This window comes from Mangifera indica, chromosome 14 (genome assembly GCF_011075055.1).
Source record: "Mangifera indica cultivar Alphonso chromosome 14, CATAS_Mindica_2.1, whole genome shotgun sequence".
Taxonomy (NCBI): domain Eukaryota; kingdom Viridiplantae; phylum Streptophyta; class Magnoliopsida; order Sapindales; family Anacardiaceae; genus Mangifera; species Mangifera indica.
In genome coordinates, this window is record NC_058150.1 from 13548834 (window position 1) to 13573067 (window position 24234).

Here is a 24234-nt window from a genome sequence, read left to right on the forward strand (position 1 = left end):
AAAGAGATTTATCAAAAATATAGGGGAAACCATGCCAAAAGTTTTCTAAAATCTTATCAAATTAACTTGCTTTAACACTAAAGCTTAGTAAATATTTTCGTTAAAGTAAAAGGGAGCAAATAGACATTGACTAAGGGGAGTAAGTTTTCAAATTGGTATTATTTTGGCTTTAAATTGAAAATCAAATGAAAAATGAGCTTTAATTTATCTTTTCTTATTATTGTTTTTTGATTTATGACAAAAAGGGGGAGAGATTGGTTAAGTTTAAATTATTATGAAAGAGGGAGTACTTAAAGTTAAGTTTTGTTATCAATCAAAAAGAGGGAGATTATTGGACCCCAAAGTGTTTTGATTATGTCAAAACTAAGTTTAAAGTTGTTAATTAATATTTAATAAATTAATTAAGCCCATGACATAAAATTTTTATGACTAAAAGATGGGCAAAATTTATGTTTTTAATTTTTCACATACGGATTCCTATCCCCAAATATGGGACATCAGTTCCTTTGCCAATTCCATGCTCGTCCTAACAAGTCTAGAGCTCTGGAAAATTTTTGCCAAATGAATAAGGACACATGTACAAGATTGGAAGACGACCATGTAATGTATGTCCCCTCTCCAATGCATTCAAAAGCTTATTTGGGATGATCAAATAAAGTCAACATAGTGGGACGCCCGTCCCTTTGCCTATCCTTACCTGTCTTTTCATGTCTAAAGCATTCTAGAATTTTGAAGGTGAAAAGCAGGAAGCCTATCCTTGAAAAAGGTTTATTGGTCCCTCAAGTGGTACGTTTAAAAATTTTAACCATTGAACATCTGTTTCAAAGCTGCCAAAGTCAGAATGTGTAAGAGGACACTCGTCTCTTAATATAAGATGCCCATCCCATCATGTCTTCAAGGCCAAAATATCAATTTTGAAGCTCAACGGATACATTATCCTAACCAACGGTCATTTGAGCCATTCCAGTCATCCAAGACTATAAAGATGGGGAATAAGTTAGATATTATTAATGTAAAATCTTATACTCTTCTCTTCTTTAAAATTCTCTCCAAAAAGCTTATAACTCATATCATTGAGAGACACCTTGCACTTAATCTTTGTAATAGCCTTGTAAAGGCATTTTACACTCAATTTTTCTTTAGTCAAACACGTGGGTGAAATCCTACATAACTTTTGTTGTGGGTGAAACTCCAGACAATTAGTGTACGTGGGTACAATCCTAGATCAACTAGTGAACATAGGCAAAATCTTAAAGAACTATTGTAAAGAGGAGATTTTTTACTAGTGAAACTTCAAGTGGATTGCTTGCAGAAGTGGATGTAGGAGGCTTGGAAGAGAAAGCTTTAAACTACTATAAATCTTGAGCATTTTCTTTCGCTACTCTCTTTACTTTGAGTTTTATACATTTGTGTTATGTGTTCGTGATAAGTTGTTGAACATAGTTTATGCTTACATATGTTTTGATAAGTTATTGAATATAGTTTGTGCTTAATTTTTGGACATTTTGTTGAACTTATTTGATTGGTTGTGCTTGATTATAAATTTGGTTAAAAGTTTTAAATAATTCTATTCACTTTATAGGATTATTACTCCTATAAAGTGTAAATAAAGTCTAATTTTGTTAAGCTATTATAGCATAATCAAAATTGATTAATTATAATTGTATTGATAATAATAAAGCAAAATTGTCTCCAAAACAAGGAAACTATTTGGATTTTTTATTCTCCAAGTACAGGAAAATATTATTAAATCCAAAAAGTTTGGTCAATTTTCAAAATTCCTCCAGAAAGTAATTAAGAGTTAATTATAAGTTTAATCAACTACCAATATTTCTACTAATATAGCAATTTTCGTATTTCATTTGTGTTATAGTTGTGTCTGGGCTTTAAAATTGTGTGAAATATTTTTTGTAAATTTTGGGTGTAGACTACTTATCTGGGAATTTTTTAATTTCAATTGTGAAATATTTCTCTCTTCACATTGAAGAGATTTTTCTATGTAAAAAATTACTTATGTTATGGTATTATTTCTTTTTATATCATTTCTTTTGTGCAAGGTTTGGTGGTTTTTTTTTTTTAATTTTTACTTGTTAATTGATAAATAATTGTAGAAACACAGAGATCCCTTTGACAAAAATCTTGAGTCCACCACTGACAATAATGTTGAAAAATTGTACATATGGTTTAAAACACAATGACAGTGAAAAGGGTCAATCACTTGAAGTGAATAAATAATTTAAAACTGTTTTTTTTAATCTTTTACATTTTTTAAAATATTTTTACACATCATGCAAGTCGACCTAACTTAAAAATAGGTTTTGGCATGACCTGCAATTTTACAAGTCATATCCCCTTGAGTCGAGCTTTTTTAGCGTCGGTGTAAGATTTATTTTACACAGACTCAACAAAATCAATCAACCCTAATTACAGGATCAATGCACAAGTTATAAAATACTGAATTAAAGTTTAGGGTTATAAGAATACCTATATGGGTATGCAATTTGAATCCATAAAGCTGTTGAGATTACCTCTCAAGTTAACTAGTTTTCTAATCCAAAAATCTCTCTAAATGACAACTTTCAATGGGAAAAACTATACTGTAGTTATAATACATCAGATTTTGGAGCAGAGACCTAATCAATATACAGTAGGTTAATTAACCCTCATCAAAGTCTAATAAACCTTAAGACCTACACTTATGTTGTTTACCCAGATAATAACTTTTAAGTATATTGAACTTATTTTTATTGATAATTTAAGTCTATCTATAAATCAGCATTGGATTATTTAATTACTTAGTTTTATTAAACCAAAAGCATAATAATGTTAGCCCACATTATAAAATTTCTAGCACTCAGATCGAATCGACCCTTGGGCTAGCTCAATCTATTGCAATGCGTAGTAGAATGTGTTTAATATTGTATGATATATCTAACTATTCTAATTAATTATATAAAACTTGGATAATTACATGATCTTAATTGGGTAGGAGATGATAATTTTTTCTTGCAGATACGAGAGGAAATAAGAAGATATTTTCGTAAATGTTGAGTTAAAGTGTGAAGTGGAGTTACTCTCATTATTTTTTAGCACTAAGATTTCTACCTATGTTTTGAATCAATCTATGGAGAAATTTTACCGTATAACATAGAATATCTCGTGTTATAATACATTGTTGGAATGAAGTTACTTTTCTTGTATAAACTATTGATATTAGTATTCATCTTCTAATATCTTGACAAATGCATCAACTATAAACCATTGACATTAGACTTTGTTAATAATAAGAAAACTAATGTTTTACCTCTCAAACTTTATTAAATACATTTTCGCCCCAACTTTATAAAAAAAAAAAAATTTAAACCTAAAACAGTTATCGATGATGTAATGTAGTGGTGTGATTCTTGTTGGCATCACACTAAAATAGTGTGACAGTTGAAATTGCACTGACTAGATTAGTGCAATTTCAATCAGTGTCATAGCAAAATGATGTGAATCCAGGAGAAATTGCACTGATACGATGCAATTTCAATAGAATCTCACTATTCCAACACAATTCTAACTCTAATTCAATTGTAATCGGTGTGATTAGAGATTTGAAACAAATCAAAACTTGGGTTAGGTTTTTATTTTTTTCAATTGAAATAGAATTTTAAGTTATAAATTTCAAAGTTTACAAGAGAAAATTAACTTAGGATTAGGATTATTTATTGGTGCATTTCCATCAAGACAATGCAACAACACATAAACTCAATTCTGGAAATTACTATTTATTTGGTATAACAGCAATTTATCTTTCAATTTTAACCAATCAAATGACCTCCAAATCATGCAAATTATATATTATTGGAAAAAGGCATTCAAAGAGTTTTCTAATGGTATATAATGTTAACCACAACTTAATCAGCAAGACATTTAAAACTAGCTTCAAAGTTTGCTGGCAAAAATTAGAAATTGCAAAATCACACATTGTGAACAATACCCCGAGGCATACAACACACATTTAAATCTTCACACTTTGAATTTCAAGGGTAACAAAAAAATTAGCCAAAGCATAAAGGAAAGTTTCACCAACCTTGGGGTCTTCCACCATCAATCTTCCACCAAGAATGATTGGATAAAAGAAATGAGAAAAAAAAGCCAACAAGCTTTCTTCAAATTTTCATTCAAGAACAAAAACCAACCTATTACAAATAAAGATCCACCCCTTTATATAGGAGGCATGGATGACAATGATACAATATTTCCCACAAAAGTCAACTAAAATGGCATAAATTAAGCTAAGCCATTCATTATAAACCAAACTCATATATAGTAATTAACTAAAAACAAAAGTTAGTTATTTTTTCCTTAACTTTAGGGCTCTTTAGGCTTCTCAAAATGATGTTTGGACGTTTGGGCCATTGATAGACTTGCAAAATCATACTTTTGGATCAATTAGAGCAAACTATTCACTTGGACCTTGGGTGCATGCAATGAGACTATACCCAAAAGTGGTTTTGGGCCAAAATTGAATGTGCAATGCTTCCTTTGGCTTGGGATTTGCTAGAACTTTATTCTTCTTGGCTTTAAAGGCTGCATGGAGACTTAAGGATGGCTTGGAACCAAAAAATGACAATGAAGTCGCGCATACATCATTTATTTTCTAGACTTTGTTATTATGGGAGACCAACTATTTCTCACCCAAACTATGTTAAAATGACTTTCATCATTGAAGTGAAAAAATGACATCTTCTCACCTTTTGTAAAAAATTATTAGTGAAATTAGTTAATTTCTAGGATAGATACACTAAAATAACAAAAATAACCTTAATAAATTTTAACATTTTTAAAGAAAAATAATTTTTACCACTGAAACTTTATTAAATACACTTTCACCCCAACTTTATAAAGAAATTAAAATTTCAAACCTAAAACAACCGTAAGTGATGTAAAGTAGCGGTGCGATTTAGTGTGATTCAACTTAAATCACAGTATTCTAATGTGATTCCAGTTGAAATCACATTGACCAAATCAGTGCAATTTTAATTGGAATTACACCAGAATGATGTGAATCCAAGAGAAATCACATCGATATAATGCAATTTCAATAGAATCTCACTATTATGACATGATTCTAACTCTAATTCAATTATAATCGATGTGATTAGGGGTTTGAATCTAATCAAAGTTAAGGTTAGATTTTGACTTTTTTCAATTGAAGATAGAATTTTAAGTTATAAATTTCAAAGTTGATGAGAGAAAATTAACTTATTCATATTTTAGGAGTGTCAACCAAATTTAGGCCAAAAGATTTATTCCCTAAGATTTAGTTAATTTCCAAACTCTCATTCACGAAATTTCAAAAACTCAAACACTTACCAATAGACTATTAAAGTTAATAAAATTTGTTAGTTTGAGGAGTAAAATTATCATTTAACTAGTTATATTAGAAAAATGAAACTTTATCCTATTTTTTTCCTACTTTCTTTTTTAAACCTTAAAACTTAACAATTTCACCCCAGACTTAAGTTTTGAAAAGTTACATTTTCCCCCTATAAGGTTTCAATTTTTCAACAACAATTTTTAGTGACGACTACCTTCTTTGGCACTCTCCCAATGATGTCTCTCTCTCTTGATGTTGTCTCTTCATCCCAGTCACCTCTCCTAGGACCCGTCATTTGTCTGGATGACAAATTGCTCTTTCGTTTTGATGGCATTGTCTCCCACGCATTTCTTGAAGCCAAATCGTTGTCAATAAGTTTTAGTGTTCTATATTTTAGTTGTCGGGAGAGATGACTGGATGAAGATGAAGCCTAAAATATAACACTCTAAAATCTAGTAATTGAGAGAAAAAGAAAGAAAGTCACATGGCAGTAGAGCTGGAAAAGAGAGTCTCCCATCACCATCGTAACACTCTTCGTCTGTCTCATCATTTGTGTTTTGAAAACTCAAAACAAAACAACAAATACGAGTACACCTTCTCGTTCAAACAACAACATCTTTTATCTTTTAATGTTGAAACTTTTCTGTGATGCTGCTTCCATCTTTTCTTTTCATTCCTTTTATATTATTCTCTTAATAACAATCTTCGTCAGTCTCATCATTTGTGTTTTGAAAACTCAAAACAAAACAACAAATACGAATACACCTTCTCCTTCAACCAACAGCATTTTTTTTTTTTTAATGTTGAAACTTTTCTGAGATGCTGCTTCCATCTTTTCTTTTCATCTCTTTTATATTATTCTCTTGACAAACATTACATGATCGAGATCCGACCATCTCTTTCACGTGATTCACACTGCATTAAAATATATACACTTGGCTGGGTGTAAGAGTTACAAATTACAATCTCTTTTACATGCTCAAACCTAGTAATGGCTTAACCAATCATACGAAATAAATAAGAGAAAATCCAATTACTTCTGAGTTTTGAATCCAATGAGTTAATTTTTAGTATAGACACACTAAAATAACAAAAATAACCTTAATAAATTTTAACATTTTCACAGAAAAATAACATTTTACCTCTCAAACTTTATTAAACACACTTTCACCCCAACTTTATAAAAAAATTAAAATTTAAAACCTAAAACAATTGGCAATGATGCAATGTAATGGTGCGATCCAGAGTGCTTCAACTTAAATCACAATATTCTAATGCGATTACAGTTGAAATCTCATTGACCAGATTGGTGCAATTTCAGTTGGAATTATACTAGAATGATATGAATCCAGGAGAAATCGCATTGATATAGTGCAATTTCAATAAAATCTCACTATTCCAACACGATTCTAACTCTAGTTATAATTGATGTGATTAGAGATTTGAAGTTGATCAAAGTTAGGGTTAGATTTTGATTTTTTTCAATTGAATATAAAATTTTAATTTATAAATTTCAAAGTTGATGAGAGAAAATAACTTATTCCTATTTTGGGAGTGTCAATAAAATTTAGGCCAAAAGACTTATTCCCATCCAAGGTTTAGTCAATCTCCAAACTCTTACTCGCAAAATTTCAAAACCCAAACACTCACTCATAGACTGTTAAAGTTAATAAAATCTGTTAGTTATAGGGATAAAATTATCAGTGATATTAAAAAATAAAACTTTATCTTATTTTACCCTCTAAACCCTAAAAACTAACAATGTCACCTAGACTTAAATTTTGAAAAGTTACATTTTCTCCCCTAGGGTTTCAATTTTTTAGTGACAACTTTCAATGATGACTGTCTTCTTTGGTGCTTTCACAACAATTTCTCTCCTTCTCGGTGTTGTCTTTTCTTCCTGGTCATCTCTTTCGGTGTCTTGTTGTTCGTCTAGATGATGAATTGCTCTCCCATCTCGACAACGCTATCTCCCAAGTGTTTCTTGAACCAAGTAAATCAAGAATTTGATCTTGATATATCGTTAGAGGAAACTTAAACTCATATTCTCTTATAAATGGAGTCTATTATTTTATCATTCAAGCTATTCCTTGGTTTTTTTTTTTCTATTTTCAAGGTAATATTTCATTTTTTGTAATAAAATATTATCTAAACCAAACACCCTTTTAGGGTTATTAAATCCTAGTTATCCAAGTTAGAATTGAACTTCAGATTAAACAAATCATGTTTATGTTATGAATTGAATTTATTTTTTTGGAAGCAAGTCAATTTAAATATTCAAATTAATATAAAGTTAAAAATCTTTTTAAATTGAGTTTGAATTTTATCTCGTTGATCTTGAACTAATTTTTTTTGAATTTAAACTAGGCCAAAAGACTTATTCCCATCCAAGGTTTGATGTGATTCTAAACTTCTACTCGTTAACTTTCAAAAACTTAAAGTCTCACCCAAGAGTTACTTCTATTATAATAAGGGTAAAATCATCATTTTAAAAGTAATATTAAAAAAATGTATATTTTTATCTCATTCCCTCTTAGATTTTGCAAACTAACAAATTCACCTATGCTCAAACATTTCCAGTTTTGAAAAATGACTATTTGCGCTCCACACTTAGGTTTTTTTCTTTCCCTCTCCAACCACCACTCTATCTCCGGTGACTTCCTCTTCTCACCCATTTTCTTTTGTTCGGCCAACCATCTCTCACCGTCGAAATGGTTGGTTGGCTCTCCATGCAACAAGTCTCTTTGTTTGACAAAGAGATAGAGATCTCTTTGTTCAACGTCGTCTCTTCCTCGACGAAGAACTAAGATGGTAATTGGTAAAAAGGTGGGGTATTTAAAGTGTTTAGTAGTTAAATGAAGACAATTTTATCATTATTTAAAATGTTTTACGATACTTTTTTTACCTCTAGATAATTAGTCAAAATTGTATGAACTCCCAAAAAAAATTAACTTAATTAATCTGTGGGTGCAAAATTTGGTAAAACCAAGAAAAGGGTTACTTGACATGGATAAAAAAGGGGGAAGCAACCATCTTGGATAGAAAGAAAAATTAAAACTGTCAATCCCTTTCTTTGATTTGTCCTTTCACCGTGTGCATCTTCGCCCTCTTTCACATATTCTACCTTTTGTTCATTTATCTATAAGTGAAATTATTTAATCAAAGATTAATCCTTCATTATAATTAGTAATTACTAATTGTTTGTGTAAAGGTCAAATGTGTATCTGAGTCGGTGGGGGGAGAATCAGTTATGGTAAGTGATGCGATGGGCGGTTATGATCATTAATACTAATCTGTATTAATTATTTCCAAAACTTGTATTATAAATAAACTTGGGAATGAGAAGGATACCGGCGAGAACTGACCAAAATATGAATTATGAAATAAAATTAAAAAGGCAAGAAGAATATTATAGGTTTGTTTGGAGTTCCTATCTTTACATGGAAGTTAATTTTTCTAACTTTATTTAAAAAAAATAATTGAATAAAGAGGAATACTATTGGGTTAGGAGGGTGGGGGGAGTGATTGTATTCCGCAATTGGCCGGACAAATCAAATCTCTACTGTAGATTAAAAAAAAAATAGGGAACAAAAAATCAATTACAGCATGGCACATTCCTGCTAGATATGGAAAGCAAATGAACAAGATACGTAGCATTCGTTCGGTGTTAAGGAGCACCCAAAAGTACTACAAAATCCAAATATATTTTCAATTGATGACCATAAGAGTTCCCTTTAAGCTGAAGGGGAAGGGGTTCCCTAAAGCATAGCCAAATTAATCCTGCTATATTTTCAGAAGAAGCAAATCTTCTCTCTTTTCTGTGCCACGACATTGCTCTGTATATTTTCCATGCCTCTCAAACTTTATTGCCTATGAAAATAGAATTAGAAGAGGACTTGCCTTAAACAGTTGCAGAGTTGGTGACTGAAAGATTTAGGGGCAGCCGCCTTGTAGGCAAGGCTTTTGGTACATACAATATCTTATTATTGAAAATAAAATATGTATTAGATTAAAATAGTTTGTATAAATAAACCATTAATAATTTTTTTAGGTAATAACTAAAGATTATTAGGGTATCATCCTATTAAAATGTAGTTTTATGTTGTGAATATAATTAGCCAAAAACTTGAAGTGAGAGGCGAAAGATAAAGTAGAAGAAAGCAGAGAGAGTAAGTACAAGTGAAGAGTGCGTTTATTAAATCAAATAATCAAGTGATCTCAATATACCGATTGCAAAGAATGAGAGGGACCAACAAAATTGACTAATAGTCCAAGGACATTAAATATTGCTGCCGAAGTTGCCCAGGGATTTAATGTCCCACATTTTACAATTTTTTAATTTCAAATATACATCACTTGTTAGAATTCAATCAGTCTATAAATAAGTCACCCATCATTTCTATAAGTATCATTGCATTTTCTTTTCTACCATTCTCCAGTTTCAGCAAGATGGCTTCAGTAGAAAATATGAGAAGAAGAGCTCAGGGCCTAGCTTCAATTCTGGCAATCGCCACTGCGAATCCGCCCAATATTTTCTATCAAACTGATTATCCTGATTTCTACTTTCGAATCACTCGAAGCGATCATATGACTCAACTCAAAGATAAGTTCAAACGAATTTGTAAGTGCCGACTTCATGTTTGAAATTTCATATTTCAACTAACTGTTTTATACATGATTTACTATATTATGGTTGGACTCTGACTTAAAAGGGTGGTTAGACTTGATCAAGTGGGATTTCTCGTAAAAAATTAAAACCCTAATTTTTTGGTATTTACAGGTGAGAAATCAATGATTAGGAAACGACACATGTATTTGAGTGAAGAAATCATCAACCAAATCCCAAACATAACTTGTTTCAACTCTCCTTCTCTTGATGCTCGTCAAGAAATTCTGAAGATTGAAATTCCAAAGCTTGGCAAAGAAGCTGCATTGAAAGCCATCAAAGAATGGAACCAACCTTTGTCAAGTATCACCCACCTTATCTTCTGTACATCTTCTTCTGCTGGAGAGATGCCTGGTGCCGACCACCAGCTAACCAAGCTCCTCGGCCTCCCACCCTCCGTTCAAAGACTCATGATCTATCAAGGCGGTTGCTTTGCTGCAGGTCTATTATTATTCTTTCTTAACTTTCAAATATATATGAAGATGATGGACTCGGAAGTAAAACGTAGAGGACCACTAATTAATAAAAGTAAAATTTAAATAGGATAATAAAATCTATTGTGGTTAACATAAAATTTTAAGGAAAATCAAAGCGAGGTCAGCTGACACCCTCGACTACTAATATATGAAAATTAATATATATTAACTTTATTATTGATTTTCATTTAAATTTTCCAATAAATCTTAAAAATATTGATTTAAAAAAAAAAATTACTATTTTTTAAGTTATAATCAATTATGCTATAGCTTAAAAATGATATTTTAAATGTTACTACTTTCCACCCAGATTTTGATTAAATGATTTTTGATTCTTTATATTTGAAAAGTTCATTTTCATTCTTCTATTAAATTTGTTAACAAAATTTACTAATTTTCATTCTTCTGTTAAATTTGTTAATAAAATCTTTTTTTTTTTTTTTATAAAGTTGGTGAAACAAAAAGAAAGCCATTTGTCTCATTAACCACTACAAAATCAAACAATTTTATTCATCTCCTGCGGTTACCACCAATCAGTCTTACATCATCATGAACTAGTTTTATGTCATGACCACCTTTGAGAAGTCGCGAACTAGCCTTGCGTCGATAGATCTACCACTTTTCGATTAGAATGTATAGAATGATATCTTTTAATTGTTGAAACTAACGTTTGATTGCGAGGATAATTAGAAACAAGGATATCTCATAAAAGTTTGGGTGGGAAATAGTCATTTAGTTACATCATCAAGCGCAAACGTTGCTTGTTGTTGCTTGTTGCAGGCACCGCTCTCCGCCTCGCCAAGGACATCGCAGAGAACAATGCAGGCGCTCGTGTTCTTATTGTAAGCTCCGAAATAATGCTCGGCTGCTTTCACGCACCTTCAGACACCTACTTGGACGTTTTTGTCGGCTCCGCAATCTTCGGAGATGGCGCAGCCGCCGTGATCGTCGGCGCTGACCCTAACACAACCACCGAGCGCCCACTCTTCCAACTACTCTCAGCCTCTCAAAACCTCATCCCGGACTCAGAAGACGGCGTCGTAGGACACATTCGTGAGAGGGGTTTGCAATACTTCTTATCCAAAACGGTTACTGAAAAAATCGCCAACAACATTCTTCAATGTTGCGAAGAAACATTTTGTAAACTCAGCGTCAATGACAGGAACTCGCTGTTCTATGTGGTTCATCCTGGCGGCCCATCGATTCTGCAGGCGGTGCAGCAGAAACTGGGGCTGAAGGAAGATAAATTGGGAGCGAGTTGGGGTGTGCTGAGGGAATATGGTAATATGTGGAGCGGTAGCCCGTTGTTTATACTTGATGAGATGAGGAAGCGGTCTGTGGAAGAAGGCAAAAGCACCACCGGCGAAGGGCTTGATTGCGGCGTCTTGTTGGCGTTCGGGCCGGGGCTGACGGTGGAGACGATTGTGCTGAAAAGCTTTGACCTAGAATGATCATCTTCTTCATGCATGATGGGGAGTTTGCGTTGTCTAGTTAATTTAGAATAAATGGATGATCATGTTGTTTAGTTAAATTATTAAATAAATTAATTAATAACTATTATGTTATGAAATGAATCAAGAAAAAAAAAAGTAAAATTAAAATCTGCCAAATTTAGGTGGTACGCCTAATAATACCTAGGTTCACCGTCACCGTCAATTATTATTTTGGTATAAAATATGTAATATTAGGCCAAAACACTTGTTGCCGCTAAAGGTATTATGAAATCTCAAAGTTTTACTCTTTAATTTTAAAAATTCAAACATCTACTCATACATTAAATTTTGTTAAAGTTCTTAGTGAAAATTAAAAGTAAAACTATTATTTAATAAAACATTTTTGTTAAAGTTCTTAGTGAAAGTTAAAGGCAAATTTGTTTTTTGCCTTTAATCAAAACTAAACACTAAAATTGAATCCTAATTTTTTTTTTTTTATGAATGAAGAATCCCACCTGAGTCGGATCACCATTTTCACGATAAAACCAACCACACTGAGTAGGATAAACCCCAGGTCCTAAAAATGGTGATCCGACTCAATGGGGTTCCTCGTTTATCAAAAAATTAGAATGCAATTTTAGCGTCTAGTTTGATTAAAGGCAAAAAAAAATTTATTAATAAAATAAACCCTAGAATTCATAATTGCACACATTGGTGATGGCACTATTGAATTCGCTACCGATGTGAGCCATGACGACCATGACAACATTTCCCCATGACTCGAGCGATGTTGGTGATCGAAGATGCTCTTGAAGCCATCAATTTTCAAGATTTTTGCTTTTGGTTGTTGTTGTGTAATCATGGCAAAATCCCATTGCCAACATCCACTAAAATGTCGAAAAAGTGATAAGGGATCAACCTAATGTTGTCGGGGATCAAACCGGTGGCTGGTCATGGCAAAATCAAGCAATGACAATGAAGAAATTTGCAAGTAAGGTTTCTTTTGTCGTGGGTCAAAGTCGGGTTTTCCCAACCCAATTACCTAACCCATAGGGTAGGAAAACCCAAAGACCAAATTTGGTTAGATTGAGTCATTCAACCCATATTACAAATGGGTTTACCAACCCCCATCTGAACAAGGATCCAATTGAGCACGTCAAGTTCACACACAAAAGAAAGTGTGCAACACGTGTAGGCACGTGAGAGCCCATCCTAGCGCATGATGACACATGGCAAATGATTTCTACTGTGTGGTAGTGTGTGATTTCATATTCCTAGAGCATGAAGGTGCATATAATAGATTTAGTTCCTATTGTGGCGTGTGATACCTCTTTAGGGCTTAAAATTAGTAAATTTTTACTACTTAAGTCTAAAATTTATTAAAATTATCAAAATTATTGTTCATAAGATAAGATGCAACAAATTTAGGAAAAGATTATTAGAGAATCTAAGGTATTGGATCTTATGAAATCTTAAATTGGAGTAACATAATTTCATATCAATGGAACAATTTGTGAGTTTTCAGAATGTCGATCACCAAAGTGACCCATTTTGAGGCTTACGAAATGTTTCCTTCAAGAATGATACATTCGGTAATTTTAATGCATATAATTTCTTACCTAAAAGTGGTCATTGTGTGTATTTAATCTAAGGAAGCATAAGGGTAACTATAGAAATCAACCGGTTGTGAAATGTCCCAAAGGTAGTTGGGTCTTTCTGACATGTGTTTTCCCATCAAGTGGAGAATGAACTATGCTATAGAAAATATGTCTACACAAAGGTGATTTTTTTGAACATCATATACTCTAAAGATCCTCATAAAGTTTGTTATCCTATCAAGTGGAGGATGAATTGTGATCTAAAAAATATATATACCAAAGGTGAGTTGATGATGATGCATTCTATATATTTTTTCAAACATCATGTGTTCTCAAGGTCCTTAGAAAGTTTATATATAGCCTTGTGCTTAGGACTCTTATTGTATATTATTTTTTCTACCCAAAGATAAGTTGATGATGATACCCAAAAAATCCCTATAAGGTGTAACTTATCAAGTTTCTTATTTATTTTTAAAGTTGCTTTGATTAATTATTGCTCATGGTTGTAATTTGTTGCATTATTTTCTTTTAGTCTCTATTTTTGTGAACAATAGCAGTGCTACTATTAAGGTCCTGATTGGAAGTAATTTCAAGCAATGGAAACAAGATATTGAATTTGTTATGGCTATGGGTGATCAAGATATGACACTTGTTCAAGAAAAGCCAATAGAGAAGGATTTATTTTTCAAGTAGGAGAAATCAAATTGTTTATGCATGATAGCCATAAAAAAGATTGTGGTTAAACATTTTCTTAGTAGGCTGCCAGTTGATAAAACTACTAAAGAATTCTTTACCATTGTAAGAAAATGATTTCAAATCTCAAAAAATGTTGAAGTCGCATCCCTTGTTTTTGAGTTGATTATTATGAGATACATAGAGTCTAAGGGTGTTAGGGATAATATAGTGAAGCTAGTTCACGTTCAGGACAAACTCAAGAATCATAAAACCTCATAACCTAATGAGTTCATCGTTTATCATGCTCTAGCTACCTTACCTCAAACCTTTTCCCAACTCAAGATAACTTATAACACTAGAAAAAGAACTTGGAGCTTGGATAGCCGAATTACTAAGTATGTTGTTGAGAAGTGTAAAATCCAAAGAGAAAATGGTTATTTGATTCTTTTTATCTCTCATACTAAGGATGACCATGGTATAAAAATGTATAAGAAAGGCAAGTTTAATCCTACTGCTCCTAAAAATGATTAGAATAAAAAACATGGTCAAGGTTAGAAAAATACAAATGTAGTAGAGGAAAAAGATTTTGGAAAGTGTTTCTTTTGCAAGAAAAAAGGTCATATGAAGAAGAACTGCTCGAAGTATAAGTCTTGCTTAAAACAAAGAGGTAACCTACTAAGCCTTGTATGTTTTGAATCTAATTTTATTGATATATCACCAAATTCTTGGTGGCTTGATAATGGAGTAACTGTGCATGTTACTTTTATTTTACAAGGGTTTAAAAGCAAAAGAAGATCAACTAAGGCTGAGAGGACACTTAGAGTTAGAAACAACGCAAAAGTTGAAGTAGAACATATAGGAGTTATTTGCCTTATGTTGAAAAGTGGTTTTGAGTAAGTTTTAGATAATACATTTTATGTATCTTTATTTAAAAGGAATTTGATTTTAGTTTCAACTTTGGATAAATGTGGATTTTGTTTAAAGTTCGAAAAATCTTTAGTTGCATTATCTTTAAATTCTAAAGTTATTGGTGAATGCATTAGGGATAATGGATTATATAATATATGTTTAGCCTTTGTTAATACTCATGTTTCTATGAATGTTGAAAATAATATGGGAAAAAAAATCCTTAATTGATGAAAATTCTTTTTTGTTATAGCATAAAAGGCTTGGACATATCTTTAGGGAAATGATTGAAAAAATGACAAAAGATAATATCCCCCCCTCATTAAATTTTAAGGATCTTGGAACTTGTGTTGATTGCATTAAGGGAAAATTGACTAAGACTAAAAGGAAGGGGGCGAGTCATAGTTCAAATTTATTGGAAGTGATTCCTATTGATATAATTAGGTCTTACTCTACTACAATTTGTAGTTGCCAATATTTTATTACCTTTATTGATGATTTCTCTCGTTATAGTTTCTTATATTTAATTAAAGTAAAATCTGATATCTCGAGGAAATTTAAGGTCTTTAGAATTGAAGTAGAAAAACAATTGAAAAAAGTCATTAAAGTAGTACGATTTAACCATGGGGGTGAATACTATGGAAAACATAGAGATTCAAGTCAATATTTGGGCTCACTCGCCAAATACTTACAAAAGTGTGGGATTGTTAACTAATACACTATGCCTGAGAGTCCAAAACAAAATGGTGTGGCTAAAAGGTGTGACCATACCTTTATGGATATGGTAAGGAGCATGATAAGTAAAACAAATTTGCCAGAGTACTTTTAGGATGAGTTGATCAAAACAACATTATACATTCTAAATAAAGTTCCTAGTAAGTCTATTCCCAAGACACCTTTTGAGCTATAAACTAGTAGAAAGTCTAGCCTTAACCATTTTTGAGTTAGCGATTGCCCTGCTTAGTTAAGGTTCATAATCCTACTGAAAAAAAGCTTAATCCTTGATCCATCAGATGTTACTTTGTAGGATACCCATCTCACTCTAAGGGATATAGTTTTTACTATATGTAACACCTATTTCCAAAAGTACTACCTTTTAGAGAAAACGTCACTCAATTGCTTATTTTGAGCATGCATGTAATTTAAAACAAGTAATAAATTTATTAAATAGTTGGATAAAACCTCATTTATTAAAACTTATAAAATTATTGAAATACCTTTGTTAAATTAATGCGGAAGCATTTGAAAGATGTCAAATCATGAAATGTAAGCTAAAAATCATAACATGTGAAGCTTGATACATAAATGAAATATGAATAAAATCAAAGCTAAAAAAGATAGAAATGTCTTCATTGCTTTATGCCTGTAAATCATCGCTTGATTTGTAACCATCACAATCACCTGTACATGCACACATGAAAGTAAGAACACTTAGTAAATAGAAAACTTTGAATAAGTGATAAGAACACTAAGTAAGTAAGAGATTCTACTGATAATATTGACTACAATCCTCTAAAATACCCTTAAACTTGATTTTTGCTATTATTGTTATCCAAAGTCAAAATCGAACTCCTCTATGGATGATGATGGGTCCTATATATTATCTTTGTACTCATAATATACTTTAGGGACTATCTAGGTTACATACCATAGCTTTTAGGTCAAACTATGTCCCGCTTAATCACTAAGGAACTATTCCCCCAATTCTTATTTGATATGACCATACTAAACTTGGTGGAAACATCTAAATTTGGAATTTATAATTGTATACTAGGTCGATCAATCCAGATTGAATATAGGGATTTGACACATTGGCCATAGAGCTATCTTTTTATTCTAATACACTAGAACTATATCTCACTGGACTCTACTGCAAGTAAATATCCTACTACGAGCATGGTATCCTATAATAGATGTGCCCTATTGGAGGGGTGTAGCAAATGTGTACTCACGAAACCCCCTCATAACAATCATATGATGTCTAGTATACTTGCATTTCGAGCCTTAACCCAACTTAGCTCACTCTCGCTTCCACATAAAATGTATCTCGTGCCATTCTATAATTCACTCTTTGGCATATAGAGGTACTACTGCATACCCAAAGTATTTAAATTATCACTTGGGACGACTCATATATCCTTAGCCTAATTCCATTTCTATTTTTCTATGATTTATTCTGCAAACACAAGTGTGTGTCTATAGACACATGGAGGTGTGTCTCTTTATTTTCATGCACACCGCTAACTCCTTGTGGCATCTCCCCATGTGTTAATTTTTCTATACTTTACTCTCTTTTTCTATTCTCTACTCAATCGCACTACTTTTCAAGGGTATTCTAATTATTTCACCCTACATATGATCATGCTAATGCTATACATAAACATTTCATGTGTCCTACTAGACCACTAATTGATCAATGACATCTAATAATCATTAGAACACCAAAAAAACTCAACCTAAATCTTGGAGTTTGCATACACGAGCGTGTGTCCTATACCATACAAAAGTGTGGCAAATCCAAAAAGCAATTCTTCAACAAGTTATTTGATCCCTAGTTTGTCTCTAAACAATTTCAATTGTTCCAACCATTTATAAAGGATTCCCTAACATCATACAGCTTATTGAACACAATTCTTTCAATCAAATAAACATGATAAACCAATTATAATCATAATACCCCATAAGGATTCAACAATTATCAACTATCCAATCATTCAACAGAGGCACAACTTTATTCAAACAGTGGTCTGACACCACCTATAATGACTACTTTTCACATACATAGATGTTGATTCCTCTGGTTGATAATAGTCTAGTAGATACATATATAACATTAACTCTTATCATGCAAACACCATATACTTCATCATTATATATCTATATAATCCATTATCATATAAAACATAATCATTAATAACACACAATCATCATACTTATCATTAATGTTAGACATCATTAGTAGATCACACAGAGGTATCAAAATTACCTCTCAACAAAATAAGAAAACCAGCCTTACTTACCTCATTTTGTAGCAAGAAAACAATACAAACATGTCTCATTCTCTCTAGACTTTCTCTCTCATGCTAGAACACCCATAAGTGTGTTTAAGGGTAATTTGATCTTTTGGTCTTGTGTGTAATTAAATGTGTTTAAATATGCAGACCTATTAAAAACATGATGCACGATTGTGTAGGGTTGCCAGATGCCTATATGTGTTGTGACAAGGGATAAAATAGTTTTTTTTTTTTCAAGTGTTTTATATAGTTTGGCTAAGTTTGGAAGGCATGTATGCTCGTGCATAGTCAACATGTTTGAATTTTTAGATAAGAAGCAATTTCACCAGGATCTTGAAAACTACTGGTTTTGCATAATGGAGTACGTGCTCGTGTGTATTAAGGCACACAATAGTGTATAGTGTTTTATAGCGAAAATTTAAAAAGTTCAAATGCGTTGGTTGAGACACTTTTCACAAAAACTCACCAAAAGCAGAAAGTTGTGAGAGTGTTTGGAAGCCAAGGGAACACACGACAGATCAGGATTTCATCTTGCCATGCCAAGATTTTTGCTTAACTAAGGAAGAAAAGTAAACAAGATTTTTACCTTGTAGTTTTATGACTAATTATGAATGGTTTGAATGCAAATTTGATTAAACATGGCCTATTAATAGAATTTTGTTATATAAAATTGATTAATGATTGTGTTGTTGTGGTAATTGACAACAATAAGTGAATTTATGTTCATATAAAGTTTGTGTACATGATGGTTGATTAGTTAATGTTGTAGTGTTCAGAGTTGGTTGCTTTGGAGATTGTGATGCTATGTGAATATTGGAATAATAATGACTTAATAATGCATATACTGATTGCAATTTTAGAAGGGAAATTGACCAGTTTGAGACATGTTGTGGCATGTGTTTTTTATTGCAATAAGGGTAAGAATTTGCGTCCATCATGTGTTATATGTTTAGGGATTGCAGTGAGTAGTTGTTGGATGATGAAAACATGTAATGAGAAGCATATTTGGGTAATTGAAATCAAGTAACAATTGTTGGGAAATTGATATTTTGGATGAGAAAATCACAGGGAACATGAATTCATTATTTTAGAATTTGACGACACACGCCTGTGTGTCAAGTCACACACGCCATATAGAATAGGGAAAATTCTCCTAATGTGTGACATGTACATGGGCATGTGCTAGGAGAGAGAACACCCTTATGGGTCAAACACCCATCTTCATGTATTTTTGGAACAAAATTATGGATTTTTAACTATGGGAATGTTACATATAACTATAAAAATGATTGTTTTACCCCTGGAGGGGAATAATGAAGAGAAACTAGAAGAAGAGGCTCTAATGAAGGCTAATAATAATAGAAATCATTTAGGGGGTGCCCGAATATATGAACAATGACCCGAACCCTGACCAAAGTAGTTTCAACTCAAAAATACCAATGATGCATTATTAAATTCTTTCCACTAAGCTATGTGTAATATGCGTTCCACCAAGCTTAAGCCTAACCAACTCGTGAATATAATACATTGGATAGTTGAAATCATAGATATCATGTACTTTTGGGGATGACACTAATATTGAAAATAAGCATAAGGTGTTGAATATAATTGGGTAGACATCTAGGATATTGGAAAAGCATCTGGGATATCACAACATTTATAAATATGAGACACTAAGGAGATAAGAAATGATTAACCGCTATGTGCTTACTTACTTACTAATGTGTTTCACTCACTATGTTTTATTGTGATTTTGCAAGTAGACTCATGAAGTAGTGGGGCAACAACGAAGACAGTGGTTCAGCTCGAGATGTTACATGATGGGTAGGGATATTTTAGTCATTTCTATGATTTGACATTTATTTATGTATTAAGATTTATTTATGCACTTTTGACTAATGAATTAATATATTTTGACCAATTTGTCTTCATTTATCAAGTAACAAATTCACTTTTGGGGGTATGTATAATGGGTGTCATGCATTTATTTAATTATCTTTTAAAGGTTTTTGCTATAGTAAATTTTAAAAGTAACACGTCTCTTTGGGTACAAATTTCGAATAGGGTATGTAGCTAAAGAGGGATGTTACATATGTCACTAAAAAGTGATCACCTAGAACTCCCAATGAGAGTCTAGGTAATTAGACCATAATCTCTCTTTCTGGGGTGGTTCGTGTATTTAGGGATTGAGAATACTAATCCCTAAAATGCAGTAACGTGCCTTATATAAAAACTGAAACCACGTTCAACACATAAGAGTGTGTGTGCAAGATATACAACCATGTGTCACTTAATTTGAAATTTTATGTGAAATCATCTTATCCGGTTGATGTGGCATGACACATAGGCATGACTTCCCTATACAAGGAACTTATACTTTAACATGCATAAAGATTATTTTGCCTTCGAGACATACTTATGCGTGTTACACTATTTTTCACACGGTATAAAAATAATAAAGTCCCAAACTGCTAAGTTCCTTGAATTTGATGTTCATGATGCTTTAATATCTACTGTAATTCCTATTATTGTTAGTTCTCTTGTTAAGGATCATGAAAAAGTTATCACCTTTCTTCTGCCTCCTTCCTCTAGGATAAATGATTCTGTCTAAAGAGAAACAACTAAAGCTCAAGAAACCCCTACACTATAAATTGAAATTCTTGAAAATATAACACAACATCCTATAGTTAAAGTACCCCCTTCTAAGATCCTTGAGACGAAAAATGGCCACCATTTTAGATATCTATGTTTATTTGGCTAAAAATAAGTATGATATTGGAGATATGACTTATTTACTTTCAATCCCTGAAGTAATTAAGAGTCCAAGTGCAGATATATGGGTGACAGCTATAGAAAATGAGATGAAATCCATGAAGGAAAATAAGGTTTAGGATCTTGTAGAGCTACTTGAAGGTGTCAAGCTTATTAACTATAAATGGGTCTTTAAGACTAAAAAGGATTTTAAAGGAAAGATAAGGAGATTCAAAGGAAGATTGATCGCAAAAGGGTTCACTTAGAAAGAAGGAACTGACTTCAATGAGATATTTTTTCATGTATCCTCAGAAGATTATTTCGTAATTATATTGGCCTTGGTAGTTCATTTTGCTTTGGAGCTTTATCAGATGGATGTAAAGATAACTTTTCTCATGGTGATCTTAATGAGAAAGTGTATGTGAAACAACCAGATGGTTTTGAGATTAAAAGGAAACAATATATGGTATATAGACTAAAAAAGTCTAGTAATGGTTTAAAACAGGCTTCTTGACAATGATATCTTAAGTTTGATGAGGTTGTGACCTTGAATGGCTTTACTGAGAATAGATTTGATCATTGTGTGTATATGAAGATTAGTAGGAGCAAGTTTATTTTCTTGGTACTCTATATTGATGACATCTTGCTTATGAGTAGTGATTACAGTATGTTTTATGAGACTAAACAGTTTCTATCTAAAGCCTTTGACATGAAAGATCTTAAGGAAGCTTCATTTGTTCTTGGCATTGAAATCCACCAAGATAGAACTCATGGCTTGCTTGGCTTATCTCAAGAGGCATTTATTAAGCATGTTCTTAAGAGATTCCTAATACAAGATTATAGAGTTGGCAATGTACCTATCATAAAAGGAGATAGGTTTAGTAACATGTAGTGTCCTTAAATTGATGTTGAAAGGGCATTTACAAAAGATAAACCATATGCTAGTATGATTAGGAACTTGATGTATGTCTAAGCGTGCATGAGACCTGACATAATTTTTGTTGTGAACATTCTTGGTCAATATTTTGCTAATCCAAGTTTTGATTATTGGGTAATAACAAAGAAAATCATAAGATATTTAGAGAGGACTAAAGATTTCATGCTTGTGTATAGAAGAATAGAACCCTTTGAGGTATATCTTTATGCTTGCAAGTGGGGTTATATCTTGGAAAAACATTAAACGAACATTAGTAACATCTTTAACCATGTATGCAGAATTTATTACTTGCTATAGGGCATCTACCTATGCTATATGGTTGAAGAATTACATCTTTGAGCTTTGAGTGGCTGACTCTATTTCTAGACCACTTGTAATCTACTATGATAATTATGCAACTGTGTTCTTTGCAAGAACAATAAAGTCAGTAACAATTCACAACATATAAAGATAAAATATCTTATTATCAATGACCTCATAAAGAAATAAGACATTCTGATAAAACACATTAGTATTGATACTATATTAGTAATGAATATAGGTGTGTTAGAATCCTTTAATACTTTAGGTTAGTGGGAGTCTTAAAATAATTTTTGTTTATTTTCTGCTTGATTTTATGACATTATATTAAATTGGATGTTTCATTATAATTATGAGTTTTGCAAAACTTATTATATGGATACTTGATGATATATTTATTTATATATGGATATATGCACATATATACGGTTAAGGTACAACATATGTTTTAAGATAAGGTTTCTCTTAAGTATAACAGTTGTATGTATATGTTTTATAAGTCTCAAGTAAGAATGAAACATATAGGCTTCATTTGAAGCACAAGAATTTCTCTTATTTCTTTTGAAACATAAAAGTTAGAGACAAATCATAAAAATGACTAACAAAGACATAACACTACTTATAATCGTCTTGTTAGGTGTTATTCTACCACACACTCAGATCTGATTCATATTGATTTGATTATTAGTATTTATAAATGAGAACAATTTTATCTCAATAGAGTATATACGTAATGTTTTGGTTCATTATTGGTGATTATATCAATTGGATTGATTATTATAGTCTAATTTATCTTTAGATTATTTTGTTCATAAAATAATGGCTACTTAAAGTTAAAAATGTTGATTACCCGATAGTCAAAATTTGTTTTCTTTTTCTTAAAATAAAATAAAAATAATTAATGTTGTCTAACTGAGAGAATATTAAAAATTTTCAATATGGACTAACATTAATTATGTTTTGATTTTATAAAATCAGGTAATTGAATAATCCAATATTAGTTTACATATGAGTTTGAGTGATTAATAAAGATAAATCTAATCACTTAAAGGTTATTGGTCTAGGTAGACGGTTTAGTGTGGGTCTTTAGTTATTAGACATTTAATGAGATGATCCAAGTAATCTTTTATAAATTAGTTAGGTCCCCACTTTGAAACTGAATTTTTTAATACGCTTATCCATTCAAAACTGTCATAAGGATGTTCTTGGAATAGAAGATCTGTTATAACATATTTTTAAGTTTTAAGTGATTTTTGAAGATCTTTGGTTTAAAGGCATAACTCAAACAAATTTTTCTACATCCCTAATTTTGATTTTATATTCAGATTAATTATGTAATTTGGTATTCTATAGTTTATGCATATTTAGATTAGATCTAGAATTAAAATATACACGTACAAGAGCCGGTGGTGCTTTTGCCTTCCTCCATAGACCACTTCCTCATCTCATCAACTATAAACAACACACTACAGCTCCGCATATTACCATATTCCCTCAGCATACCCTAACTCGCTCCCAATTTCTCCTCCAACCCCAGTTTCTGCTCCATCACCCGCAGAATCGACGGGACGTCAGGATGAACCACGTAAAACAGCGAGTTCATGTCAATGACAACAAGTTTACAACATGTTTCTTTGCAACATTGAAGAATGCTGTTGGCGATTTTTTCAGTAACCGTTTTGGATAAGAAGTGTTGCAAACCCCTCTTGCGAACCTACGACGCCGTTTTCTCAGTCCAGGATGAGATCTTGAGAGGCTGAGAAGAGTTGGAAGAGTGGACGCTTGGTGGTTGTGTTAAGATCAATGCCGACGATCACGCCGACAACACCGTCTTAGAAGATTGCAGAGCCGACAAAAACACCGAAGTAGGTGTCTGAAGGTGCGTTAAAGCAGACGAGCATGAGTTCAGTGCTTACAATAAGAACACGAGTGCCTGCATTGTTCATACAATGTCCTTGCCCAGATGGAGAGTGTTGCGTGCAACATGCAACAACAAGCAACGTTTGAGCTTGAAGGGAAGAAGAATTGTTGATGAGACAAGCTCCAGTGCAATGACATTAACAAAGCATTGATCACGAGCTCAGTTTAAGATCGATAAGTTAAAACTTTAGCA

General features: G+C 32.2%; 1 protein-coding gene across 1 annotated transcript; it reads left to right on the forward strand.

Moving 5' to 3' along the window:
• The first annotated feature begins 9774 nt into the window (after nucleotides 1–9774).
• On the forward strand, nucleotides 9775–12072 carry LOC123195779 (chalcone synthase-like). The gene is made up of 3 exons (XM_044609617.1): nucleotides 9775–9986; nucleotides 10146–10472; nucleotides 11288–12072. Exons 1-3 carry the CDS (start codon nucleotides 9815–9817, stop codon nucleotides 11956–11958), a joined length of 1170 nt encoding a protein of 389 aa, XP_044465552.1. The 5' UTR covers nucleotides 9775–9814; the 3' UTR covers nucleotides 11959–12072.
• The last annotated feature ends 12162 nt before the right edge of the window (nucleotides 12073–24234 follow it).

What these genes read in the sequence shown, in the direction of transcription:
- LOC123195779 (XM_044609617.1), top strand. Translation starts at nt 9,815, where the DNA reads ATGGCTTCAGTAGAAAATATGAGAAGAAGAGCTCAGGGCCTAGCTTCA. An exon ending in AGATAAGTTCAAACGAATTT is followed by an intron (nt 9,987 to 10,145) that starts GTAAGTGCCGAC and finishes TGGTATTTACAG; the next exon opens with GTGAGAAATCAATGATTAGG. An exon ending in AGGCGGTTGCTTTGCTGCAG is followed by an intron (nt 10,473 to 11,287) that starts GTCTATTATTAT and finishes TGCTTGTTGCAG; the next exon opens with GCACCGCTCTCCGCCTCGCC.